Source organism: Pteropus vampyrus, unplaced genomic scaffold (assembly GCF_000151845.1).
Source record: "Pteropus vampyrus isolate Shadow unplaced genomic scaffold, Pvam_2.0 Scaffold144, whole genome shotgun sequence".
In the NCBI taxonomy this organism is placed as follows: Eukaryota; Metazoa; Chordata; class Mammalia; order Chiroptera; family Pteropodidae; genus Pteropus; species Pteropus vampyrus.
The window spans coordinates 3,443,856-3,456,358 of record NW_011888925.1 but is presented as its reverse complement, the minus strand read 5'-3'; the positions used below and the strand labels follow the sequence as shown (position 1 = coordinate 3,456,358).

Here is a 12,503-nt window from a genome sequence, read left to right as displayed (position 1 = left end):
GAAGCCCAGGCTGGGAGAACTGATGCCTGGCTTCCCCTCCTGAAGCGCTTGCGCTTGCGACCTTGGGCGAGTCCTTGCTCTCTGGGGCCTGAGTTGCCCCCGCTGTAAAATGAGAAGGAATCTCGATGGTGGGTTGGGTACCCGCGGGGTCCCATATCTGCAAAGCAGGCCCAGGCCTCAGCCCACCCAGACCCCATCCTCGCTTGCAGGGGAGGAGGCAGTTACAGCCGAGAAAGATGTGATGAGCTTCATTAGCTGCACAGAGGTTCTGGGATCCACATAAGGAGGCAGGATGGGAGCCAGGAGACCCTGGGCTCTAGGCTGTATGACCTCGGCTTGGCACTCTCAACCCACAAACCTCTGCTTTCCCTCCTGAGATAGGTGTTGGATTCAATGGGCGAACATTCATCATACAGTGGGGTCTGTCCTGCATGGGAGGACCCCCTCCCAGGTATCCGTGGGCTCAGTGCTGCTCCTTCGTCCTCAGAAGCCTCAGACCTTCACACTTGTGGCTGGGTCTGGGCCTAGCCTCGCAAGTTAGACAATCAGTCTAGGACATTGAGAGCTGCAATGCTGATGGGTTTTGTTTTGTGATTTTTTTTCCCCCAGGGACAACTCAAAGGCCATTTGGGTCAACATCCCTAACTACTTTAAGATGAGGTAACCGAAATGGTAGAGAGAAGAAAGGACTGACCTAGGGTTCCATTCATTATTTATTTAATGGCACAGATATTTATCGAGTGTCTTCTATATCCAAGTACTGTGCTTAGCACTGTAAAGACAAGGGTAGGAAGGGAGAATAACATAGGCCCTGTCCTCATGAAATTTACATCCAGGCCAAACTCACTCACCCAGAGGGAGCCTAGAACTTGGCCTTCCTCCTCCACCCCAAGCCAAGTTAAGCTTCTGTTCCCTTTGTCACTCTGAGAGGCATAAGTAAAACTGACTCTTAAAGAATAGCTAGACTTTGGACAAGTGGATATGGGGGGGAAGGGCATCCCGGATGGAGGGACTTCTGGATAAAAGCACTGCGATTAGACCACGAAGGGTGAGTTTGGAGAGCAGGAAGGTCACCTGGTGTAACTGAACACTAGGTAGCTGAACACTAGAGGCAGGTCATAGAGGACCTGATCTTAATCTCTAGAAAGTGGTGGCTGAAGGTCTGTGAGAAGATTGGCCCCCAGGACTGTCTCCCAGGAGGGTGGGAGTGGTCAGAAACTGGGTGGAGAGAAAGGAGACCCTGAATCACGGTGAGGCTTGGGGAGGGGGGTGGTCTCACTTCGAGATAACCGCAGGAGCAGCAGTGACTCAGGTGTTTCAACCGCAGCTTCAGGAAGCAAATCAGGACACCTCCAACCTTAAATCGGCTGGATCATTGGAGAGTCGGCGGGACAAGCCTGGGCAGTATCCCGTCCCAACTATACCATCCAATATCTGGGACTTCAGATATTCTGGACTTCGGTTTTTCAATATGTGTAATGGGTGTTTGTGTGGATCGAGAGCCCAGAACCTTCCAGAAGCAGACCCCTGGGATCTGCAGGATGACGGCAGTAGCGGTAGAGCATTTCAGCACCGGACAACGGACAGCACCCGCGCGGAAACGGGGTGGGAGGCAGGAGGAGGACTCAGCATCCCGGGGCTCGCTTGGCTGCACTGTCAATGCCCGGCCCGTCCTCCTACCAACACCTCCCAGGCAGCCCGGTCTCCGCGCCAGGACTTGGGGAAATGTGGGGGACGGGAGAAGAAAGCGAGCATTGAGAGGAGGAGCAGATGCCCTGAGGGGCGAGGCTTGGCAGGGCCCTACCGCCCCATTTCCTCCTGGAGTACGTGCTGTGAGTGAAGCTTCGTTCCCGGACCCCAGCCGCCACCTGCCTCCTCCCGGTCTCCGCCTGGTGTAGTCGTGGCAAGACGAGCATCAAGGGCTCCACTGCGCGGGCGCAAAATTAATTCGCAACACTCTTCTACCTTAACCTATCTATTGGCTGCTCCCACCGAACCAGCAAGCCAATTACCCAATCCGAGAGCGCCTCTAATTGCCCCGCCTATCCCCAGTCCGGAAGTTGACCACGGCTGACTCCGTTTCGGCGACCCCGCTCCAGGAGCCAATTGGGAGAGGGGAGGGACGAACCAACGCGGCGGAGGAGCCAATGGCAGGCGGCGTAGGTTGACGCGCCGGACATGGCGGCTGCGGTCGCATATCCCGGGGACGTGTCGGGCTGCTCCGTAACCTCGGTTGGTGCCCAGGGAGTGGAGCAGCTGTCTCATTAACATTCGTACCCACGAGGCGGCACAGCGGACCCTCCGAGAGAGCGAGCGTCGCGGCCATGGCTTATCACTCGGGCTACGGAGCCCACGGTGCGTGGGGCGCTGGGAGGGCGGGGCGCGGCCCGATCGGCCTGAGGAGGGTCGGCGGCGCGGCCCGCTCACCCTGAGGGCTTGGGGCGGCCGTGACCGCTGCCCAGGGCGGCGGTGTCATTCGGGTTCCTGCCCCGCGTGACTCGGCAACGCGTCCGGGACTTCGCCCCCTCGGCCCAGTCCTAAGATCGGGCAGTGACAGCACTTCTGAGATCCCCGTGCCCGATCTGGGCACGAAAGGGTCCGTCTCCAGAAATTTCTTTCCCTGTCATGACCCTGGTAGGGTCCCTAACCACTGCCCAGGGCCTCTGATTACCCAGCGGTCGCGTTTCCCCGCTTTGTTCGTTTGGAGGTACCGCCTAGCAAACTTCTACTCACTCTCTAAGTCTCAGTTCAGAGATCACTTCCCTTGAGATGGCCCCCAGGATCCCCCAGGTGCGCAACTACTTCCAGGTGCTGCCTCAGTTCTTTCTTTGCATACATTTAACACCTCTCAGGACCCCTAGGGAAGGGGCGGTGGTTTGGGCTCATGCTTAGTATTTCTGTCACCTACTCTGGTACCTACAAACCCACAGGCTCCAAGCACAGGGCCCGGGCAGCTCCGGATCCCCCTCCCCTCTTCGATGATACAAGCGGTGGTTACTCCAGCCAGCCAGGGGGATACCCAGCCCCAGGAGCCGACGTGGCCTTCAATGTCAACCACTTGCTTGGGGACCCAATGGCCAACGTGGCTATGGCCTATGGCAGTTCCATCGCAACCCATGGGAAGGACATGGTGCACAAGGAGGTGTGGCCCTTCCCCAGGGCAAGGGTGGCAGGATTTGTGGCCAGGGCTGGGGCATCATGGGATCCACCTAATCCTCACAGCAGCCCTCAGGGAAGGAGCACACAGAGGAGCACCTGATGTTTGGGGTGCAGCTTGCCCACAGCCTCCTCTTTCCCCTCCCAGCTGCACCGTTTTGTGTCTGTGAACAAACTCAAGTATTTTTTCGCTGTGGACACAGCCTATGTGGCCAAGAAGCTAGGGCTACTGGTCTTCCCCTATACACACCAGGTGAGCTGCCTACCAGGTGAGCTGGCGGGCCCCCTTGCTTCCCTCATCCTGCCCGAGTCTGGTCCCCACACGTCAACCCCCTTCTTTCCTCTCTTGTCTTTTCCTCCTGACCTGGCCGCTGCTGCCACTGCCAGAACTGGGAAGTGCGGTACAGTCGTGATGTACCTCTGCCCCCGCGACAAGATCTCAACGCCCCTGACCTCTATATCCCCAGTGAGTCTTTGACCTGGGCTGGGAGACGTGGGAGGACTTGTGTCTTGAGGCATCAATAAGGAGGCTCATGCATTGATTTAACATCTGCTCTTGGTGCTTTTGTGTGTGGTGGTCACTAGATACCAGGTAGACAAAAACAGGGTGACTGGTAAGGAGCTTCCTGGGTATGCCTTCAGTGCCCTCGGGGTATGCCCTTTTGATACCTTCCTGCCTCCTGACTTGGACTATGACCCTCCCCAGCCTGGAGCCCTGGGTATAGGCCTGACCCTATACCTTCCAGCTCTGAGACCTCAAGCTGGCTACTTTCATTCTTCTGTAAAACACGAATAAGAACAGTCCCTATTGCAAAGGATTTCATGGAGACTCAGTGAGGTGACGTGTGCTCGGCCCATAGGAAGCACGCAGCAAACAGTAGCTGTTAATCATTATTGTTACTTGTTCCTGCTCCAACATCGCCTCCTCTGAGGAAGTGGTCACTCCCTCTGCATTCCTGAACTGCCCGTCTGCATGGCACAGATCATGCTCCCCACACTTTGCTTTGTCTGGCACACTCTGCACCTGACTCCTCTCCATTCTTTGGCCTGCACAAGGCAAAGCCCATGGTGGACACACTGGAGGAGGGGTGGGTGTGCCTGGACCAGCCCTCAGAGGAGCTGCCGGAAGGGCAGCTAGGCGGCCCATTTGCCCCAGGAAGGACATGGGTTCTTCCATCCCTCATTCCGTTTCCCTCTCAGGACCACCGTGTAAGGTGGGAACTCCATTCCCCTTTTACATGATAAAGCCAAGGCTCTGAGAAACTTGAATCATCTTTGAGGCCACATAGCTTATTGGTGGTAGTGCTGGTTTCTGGACTCCAGACACTGCCCTCTAGTGGGCACATCAGTTCGGCTGTTTCGGGGGCAGAGGACAGGACTGACGAGTAAAACTGCTATGACAGCCCAGCTCCCACCGGCTCTGAGCTTTTGTGAAAATGATAGTTAAACGTGTAGCTCTCTGCATTGGAAGGATGGTCAGAGCTATAGCCAGCGCCGACGCCCAGATTTAGAATTTCTGGCTGTGGTGAGGTCATTCCCCATGGCCCAGGCTCCAGGGACAGTCTAGGCTGTCCGCTGAGCCTGCACATTGGTCCTATAGTCTTTCCTGAGATCAGTTTGGCCCCTGCCTATGGGTCTAGAGGATGAGCAGTAGCCTTGACGAGTGATATAGTTTCTGAGGCACAGAAGGAAACTTTGGTGAGTTTGTTAGCACAGGGATAGGGAGGCAGGTGGCTTGATAGTCCTGAGAGAAGGGTCAGGTGGCATTTATACAGGACTGATCGGGGAAAGGCACCCCAGGCAAAGCACTGGGGGTTGAGTGTGGAGGTTGCCTGGGTTGAGATATGCAGGAAAGGAAGTATGAGGGGAGGTAGGGATGTCAGTGGCCTCAGGTGCCTAGTTGGGGGGCTCCAGTTGAGGAAACCCGGCTGATGGCATCTCTGGCTCTTGGCAGCAATGGCTTTCATCACCTACGTGCTGCTGGCTGGGATGGCACTGGGCATTCAGAAAAGGTCAGTGCCAACTCCCTCCCCATTCCTACCACTTTTCCCCACCCCTGCTCTTCTCTTCACCTCCCTAGGGAATCCGTGCCAGGCCTTAAGCCCTCCCCACCCCCACTTCTAGTCACACCTCAGCCATAGGATGGCTGGTTCTCAATTCCCCCACCCCACCCCCCACATGGCCACAGGTTCTCCCCAGAGGTGCTGGGCCTGTGTGCAAGCACAGCGCTGGTGTGGGTCATGTTGGAGGTGCTAGCCTTGCTTCTGGGCGTCTACTTGGCCGCCGTGCGCAGTGAACTGAGTACCTTCCACCTGCTGGCCTACAGTGGCTACAAATATGTCGGGTGAGAACCTGGGGGCCTGGTGGGAGGCTGACCTGGGGGAGGGGACTGTGGCCCTGGGTTCCTAGCCTGTAACCCCAGCCTCAGATGGTGACCCTGGACATACCCCTATCCCTCTCTCAACCTCTGTCTCCTCTATCATAGAGGAACCAGCAGTCTCTTCAGACACTGTAGTGTCGTTCAAGAGGTCAGGAATGTAGTCACCCTGGGAGCACAGGGGAGAGGGGCCTTGAGCTGAGGTCGCGATGGTGGTCCCAGATCCATGTCCTGGTCCTTCCAGATTTATTTTGAGTCTAGGTCCTTGTGGGGGCCAACTGCGGGTAAAGGGTCCTGGGTGGCGGTAGGTGGGCTAAGATCTGGGCCCTGGAGGGTGGGGCCAACCTCTAGTGTGGCTCCTTGTGGGGTCTCCAGCCTTCTCATTCCCGCCCCACAGGATGATCCTCAGTGTGCTCACAGGGCTGCTCTTTGGCAGCGATGGCTACTACGTGGCACTGGCCTGGACTTCGTCTGCGCTCATGTACTTCATCGTGAGTCTGGGCTGCCTCTGCCCCTCTCCTCCTGGGTGGGAGCTGGGGACGAGCTGCTCTCCCACCCCAGCTCAGCTTCAGCTCTCCTTTCTTCCAGGTGCGCTCTCTGCGAACAGCAGCTCTGGGCCCCGACAGCATGGGGGGCCCAGCTCCCCGGCAGCATCTCCAGCTCTACCTGACTCTGGGTGCTGCAGCCTTCCAGCCCCTCATCATATACTGGCTGACCTTCCATCTGGTCCGGTGACCCCTGGCCCCCACCGGCACTGATTTTTCCATACATTGAAGATTTGATTTCCTTGATTCTGTTTGACCCTAGTTTCTGGGGCCTGGGGGGCAGGTCACTGATACCTCTGGGCCTCTGCATTGTCCAGGGGAACAGACTTGGGGTTCTCTAGGAGGAGGGGGACCCAGGGAGGGCTCCCTGGAGTTGGTGACCTTGATACTACCTTGAAAGGCAGATGGAAGGGTTTCATTAAGAACAGCTGTTTATCTGTATCTCGGAAAGTGACAATAGAAGGGGACAGCTGCCCAGAAGACTTCAAAGTCTAAGACTTCTGATCCATCTGAGAGGGTCACCAGAGGAGTCTGTGGGCTGGTGGGAGTTTAGCTCAGGGCTGTCCCCTATCCGGTCCCTTTGCCTCATCTCCTCTTTACACCCTTCAGGAGCAGAACTAGGGCCCACATGTTTGCAGTAGTTTATTCATATTTTGTCACAAATGGCCGGGGAGGGGGTGCTGGACTCCTCCAGGCAACATAGAAAATAGATCCAAGAGACAGGGTGGGCTGGGGTTGGGGTAAGTGGGGACAGGGAAGGGTCTGAAGAGAGAGAGCCTGGGGGAGGGGAGAGGGCAGACTAGGGGTGGGGCTGTCCCCCTGCTGAGCCTGCTCATTCTGGGTGTGGGTACCCCCCCACCTGCAGGGGGCGCCTTAGGGTGGGGGTGAATGGGGGCGGCCCAGAACTTCCAGGGTCAAGCCCTGCCCCTCGGCAGGGTCCAAGGTTCCCCCGAAGTGGACAAGGCCAAAGGTCCCGCCCCTTCCAGGACTGACTGCCATGGCCACAGGCTGGCAGAGGAGCTCCTGCCCCTGTTTAGAGCTCTGCCCAGCCCTAGTCGGAGGGGAGGGGGCTCTGAAGGCGGGAGGTCCCCGCAGCAGCAGTTTGGGGGGTGGAGAGGAGGCTGGGGGCACCAGTGCCCCCTCCCTCCCCAGGGCTGAGGCCTCTGTGGCCGAGGAGCAGGGCTGGGGGTGCACAGGCGTCCGGTCCGTTCTGGGCTCGCTCCCTGGCCGGCTTCCCCCTTAGAAACTCACCAGCGTATAAACCATACTGTGGGAAGATGAGGCAGTAAGCCGAGTCCGGAGCAGGCCTGGCTACTGGACACCACCCTGTCACACCCTGGGATGCTTTCAGTCCTCAAGGGCAAAGGGCAGGAACTTGGGGCCCAACCATTCCTAGGATTGAAGGCATGGCACCAGGAGCATCCCTTCCCTGACTTCTCACTGTGTGGGCAGGGCCTCACCTGTACAGGTAATAGAAGAAGGAGAGCAGGTAGAAGGCGAGTTTGCACCAGGACTCCTTCTGGCAGTAGTTGAGGATGTCGGCATTCATGATGGAGACAGCATCATACATGACCTCAGAGCCATCCGCAGGGCGGTGGAAGTACCTGGGGCGAAGGAGGGGCCTGAGTGCCCACCATGGAGGCTCCCACCCCCATCCCATCCCTGCTCCCCAATTTCCCCCTCTCCGAGGTGGCCGCTCCCCTCACCTCCAGAGGTGGTAGAAGAGGAGGGGGATGTTGAGGCCCAGGGTCACCCACTCTGCTGCACACAGAAACATCAGACAGAAGAGGCCATGGATGGAGTATTCTGGGACCACCAGCTGGGGAGTGAGGATGAGAGGTCAGCGGCCTGGTGCCAGGACCCACGCTTCAAGGGCACCCGCAGTGACCTCTGAGAACTAAAAGGGCCTCAGCTTCCCACTTCCTCCCTGGTGGCAGAGCAGACCAAACAGTTCCCAGGTGAGGAAGATCACAGTGGGGCTGAGCTGGGCTAGGAGCCTCCTGCCCCCAACCCTGACACTGACCTTCCTCAGGAGGCAGCAGATGCGTTCGATGTTTTTTAAACGCTCGCGCTGTAGAGGGAGGAAAAGGCTGCGATGGGGGGGCGGAAGAGCGGGCATTGGGGGCGCCCCGCCATCCTCCCGCACTCCCCCACCACCCTGCACGTGGCCGCTAGGGGGCGCCAGAGCAGTCTGCGGCGTTGTCTGCACGTCAAGGAGGCCGCTTCGTCACCATGGCAACCGTCACCATGGAGGGACCTTCACCCGCGTCTCCACGGCAACGGCCCAGAGCCTGGCAACGGCCACCCCGCCCGGAGGAACCCGAGCCCTGAGCCCGCGCCAGGTGTTTTCTGGGGGCGGGGACAGACAGGAAGGGGCAAGGCCAGCAGTCCCCCCACATACACCCCCGTCTTCCTGTCCCCCACCCTCCTTAGCCCGCAACAGATGGAAAGACAGACGGACGGACACACCTCGGCACAGCACATGTATCACTTACTGCCCGCGCTGGGTTCCCCTGGTCAATGGGGTTCTTGAAGTCAGTCCGCAGCTCGTCAAAGGCTATAATCTGGGGAAGGGGCGTGTGCTCGTCAGGGTTGGGGCAGCATTTTCTGGCCCCCCACCTGTTCTTCTGTGAGATGGGAATTCATAGGAACCAGATCAGATGGAGCTTGCTGCAAAGGTGGAGAAACTAAGGCCCAGCAAGGGGCAGGACCTGGCCCCTTGTGCACCCAACAGTCTGGAATGGAACCCTAATGTGCTGATGCCCGATTTAGGCCATGTACATGACACCTCCATCCAAAACACCCCAACAGATGGTGTCTGGTCTGCCGGGCCCTGTGCTGAGCACTGGGCCCTGGAGGCCTGGGACACAGCCCCTGCCCAGGTGGAACCCCAGGCTTGCGAGGAAAACCGTGAACTACATTCAAGGGTGATCAGGGCTGCAGGGTACAGGAAGAGTCTGTGAGGGGGATAATGGGGGCTTTGGGCTGGACGCTGAGCAGGTGTTTGTCTAGTGAACAAATGGGGAAGGCAGTCTGAGCAGTAGGGACAGCAAGTTCAAAGGCCAGAGGGTGGAAAGAACAAGGAATGTTTGGGAAGCTCCAGATTTGATGGGGCTAGAATGAAAGTGTGAGGTGAGTGGGAAGAAATAAGAAAATGGTGAAAGATGGGCCGGAGAAGTCAGTGGAGCCGGACGTGGGTGCCCTGTGAGACGAGACCCGATCTTTGGACTTTAACACAAAAGAAATGGGGAGCCATGAGGGGTATAAAGCAGCAGAGTGGGTTGATGTCTGGTCAGGTTGATGTTTTAGGGTTGATGGAGCAGGAAGTACAAACTGGCTAACAGTCCCAGCCAAGACATACATGATGCTGACTCTACGCCAGCAGGCTTTATGTTATGAACACATTTAGTACCTGATGATGTAGGTACTGATACTTCCATTTTGCAGATGAGGAAACTGAGACAGAGGTTAAGTAACTAGTCCAAGGCCACACACACAGCTAGTTAGTGGCAAGCCAACATGCTCACCCAGAATCCAGAGTTAAAATCCTTAACCACTTGTATCATACCCAGGCCAGACCAGTGAGGGGACTGTTGGAGCGTTGGGGTGGAGGGTGTTGATGGTGATCTGAGTAAGGAGAGTAGCAGAGCTATTTAAAAGCCAACTCCAGAGGACTTGAATGGTGGAGGAGTGGAGGCAGAGGGGCCCAAGGTGCCTTTGGGTGTTGGGGCACCTGGTGGATGGCAGTGTCCTCACTGGGATGGGGAACTCTCAGGGAGCGGGAGAACAGTGTTTGAGGGGATGATGGGGCAGATCGGGGGTGAGCTGGCATGGGAGGAGGGCTGGCATTGGAGACTTCTGGGGTCTGCTCATCTCAGAAGCAGCCCTAGGATGAGACAGCAGGCCCACCACACCAAAGCAGCTCAGACCCCAGAAGGCTGGAGAGAGAACATGGGCTTCCTGGAGGGAGCTGGGGCCATCTGGAGCAGCACCCCCAACTCCCCGTTGACTCTGGGCAGCCCCTGCCTGCCAGGCATAGCAACAGGGTCCAGCAGGGAGCGGAAGGGTGCCGTATGTCTGCCCCAGAGCTGGCATCAGCAGCAGGAGGCGGGTGTCTCGCCTCCCACCCCCCAGGCTGCCTGGCACTGACTCAGCCCCCTGGAACAAACAATCCCCCACGGTGACAGCTGACACGCATCACTCACCACCAGCGTTGCCTAGCGACCAGTGGGGCCTGGGATCAGGGTGTAGGGTGGGATCTGGGGTCCTACCCTGGAAGCTTTTAGTTCTTGCCACTTTGAATTGAGAACCACACCTCCTGTCCCCACCCCCTGGGCAGGCCCTGCTCTGGGCAGCGATGGATACACCACAGCACATTTTACCAACGAGGAAACAGACTCAGGACGAAGGGCTTTGCTAAGATCACCCAGCTAGATAGCTGAGCAGCTAGAACCAACACAGTGCCTGACACATAGTAGGTGCTCAAATATTTGTTAAGAAATCTCGGGCCCTTTCTCCCAGCCTGGGCGCCCCACAAAGGCAAAGTCTGAGTCTTATTAATCCTTAACTCCCCAAAGCTGTCCAGAGCTGGTTCCTAGGCATCATCAGTACAAGTTAGTTGGATGGACTGCTCTGAGGATACTCTGAGGACATGAACCCCTATAGGGGGTATGGGAGGCGTCTGGTTGGGGAAGGGCTGAGAAAGTGGCTTCTTGAATTCCAGGAGCCTTTCTCCTAGGAGCTAGTGAGCTTTGTGTTCCCAGCCTCAATTCCTTCTGGTCCTTAGGACCCCGGCCCTCCTTCCTGCTTCTACCCCACAGCATTGTCCAAGGCCCAGAAGAGATAGGAGACTCAGACCAAGATAGACTTGGGGGAATGGAGGGAGGGAAACAGAACCAGAGAAAGGGGGAGATAAAAGAAAAAGCACCTGAGAGACCCACACACAGCGAGACAAAGCCAGGGCTGGAGATAGGGTTTGTGTATGAAGGTGCCTGTGGGGGCCTCGCTCACACAGGAGGGACAGTCTGAGTCCATGGAGTCCTGATGTAAAAGAGACAGGCAGTGGGGACAGCAGGGGATGGTGAAGGGAGAGACTGGGCAAGAGCCAGGGACGACCATGGAGCAGGCAGGCAGCAGGTCCCAGGAAAAGAAAGGAGAGAGGAAGTGGGGAGACCAGGAAGGAAGCAGGTAAGGCAATGGGGAGGAAGTGAGAGGGAGAAAAGGAGGAAGGAGTAGGGGAGACTGGAGGGCGGAAAGGGCACCCCCCAGAGGGGAAGAAGATCAGGGAGGTGTGTGCTAGATGTGCCAGCAGAGGATGCTGAGCAGGCCAGGGCTGAGATGGGTGGCTGTGTGGACAGAGGATTGGAGGGGGCCAAAACCTCAGGGGACAGAGGAGGAGGGAAGGCAGCAAACGGGGGCCAAAAGCCACAAACAATGAAGTGAAGGCTGATGGTTAGTTCTGTAGTGAGAGGGAGGGAACCAGGCAGGGGCAGCACTGAAAAGACCCCAGAGAGAGAATGGGGCGGGGGGGGGGCGGGGAGGGACCCTCCTAAGGGGAGGAGGTCAGGATAAAGAAATGAGAAATGGACATTCTGAAGGACCAGGTATGAGGCCAGGCCAGAGTGACAGACCAAAGGGAACACCAGACAAAGGGGAAAGCGGGGGCAGGAGGAAGAGGGAAGCTGGAAAGTGGGGAGGAAACCTGGTGGGGGGGAAGCCCTGACAGGAGGGGCAGGGAAACCCAAGGTGAGCTGGTGGTGGGGACCAGGTCTCTGGGGCTGCTTAGTGCCAGTCGCTGCTGGGTCGGGGTTGAGGGGGGCGTGAAGGTAAAGGGTTAATGAGCTCTGCGATCTGCAGGTCCTGTAAACAGATGCAGTTGCCATAGCAACCGGCTCCATCATTCTGGCTGGAAAAACCCACAAGGCAGGGGGGCGAGCAGACAGACAAACTGCCCGGCGGATAACGGGGGCGACTAGCTGGGGGATAGGAGGAGGGAAAGGCACAAGGATCCCAGAATTCCGCCCCACACCCCAAGGCTGCATGGGGTAGGATAGGGGGGTCAGGGACGGACTGACATACCCACAGACAGGCGGGGGTGGTGTAGGAAGGGAGCACCCCCACCGCCCGCCCCGGGGGAAGGAAGTCCGACGATGGGGGTGTTAACGGGGGCCAGAGTAAGCCGGCTGACGGGAGAGAGCCCAGAGGTGGCTCCAAGTTTCACCAGGCCCTGGGACCGTCCATCCGCCCGACCCCCTGTAGCTGTGGGAGCCCCCTGCCCACCACCCCGCCCCCAGCCCCAGCCCGGCCTTACGTGCCAGATGACAAAGAAGATGAGGGAGGCGCACAGCACCAGGGTGAGCATGTAGCAGAACGCTGCGAAGGTGAACGCCATGGCCCCCGCGCCGGGCGGCGGCCCGGGGGGCGCC

General features: G+C 58.0%; 2 protein-coding genes across 3 annotated transcripts; one reads left to right on the top strand and one right to left on the bottom strand.

Annotated features, from left to right (window-relative positions):
* The first annotated feature begins 2,141 nt into the window (after nt 1–2,141).
* Nucleotides 2,142–6,324, top strand: YIF1A (Yip1 interacting factor homolog A, membrane trafficking protein). Of its 2 annotated transcripts, XM_011368901.2 has the most exons (8): nt 2,143–2,355; nt 2,931–3,142; nt 3,305–3,409; nt 3,544–3,622; nt 5,111–5,168; nt 5,345–5,500; nt 5,931–6,024; nt 6,122–6,324. In XM_011368901.2, the coding sequence occupies exons 1-8, from the start codon at nt 2,325–2,327 to the stop codon at nt 6,266–6,268; spliced, it is 882 nt and encodes a 293-aa protein (XP_011367203.1). In that variant the 5' UTR covers nt 2,143–2,324; the 3' UTR covers nt 6,269–6,324. The 2 variants fall into 2 exon arrangements, with proteins under 2 accessions (XP_011367204.1, XP_011367203.1); XM_011368902.2 differs by lacking the exon at nt 5,345–5,500 and having other exon boundaries at nt 2,142–2,355.
* Nucleotides 6,325–6,701: 377 nt separating this feature from the next.
* On the bottom strand, nt 6,702–12,497 carry CNIH2 (cornichon family AMPA receptor auxiliary protein 2). The gene is made up of 6 exons (XM_011368900.1): nt 12,389–12,497; nt 8,574–8,642; nt 8,102–8,149; nt 7,785–7,897; nt 7,539–7,682; nt 6,702–7,345 (listed from the first exon to the last, which is right to left on the bottom strand). Exons 1-6 carry the CDS (start codon nt 12,467–12,469, stop codon nt 7,318–7,320), a joined length of 483 nt encoding a protein of 160 aa, XP_011367202.1. The 5' UTR covers nt 12,470–12,497; the 3' UTR covers nt 6,702–7,317.
* Between the last annotated feature and the right edge of the window lie 6 nt (nt 12,498–12,503).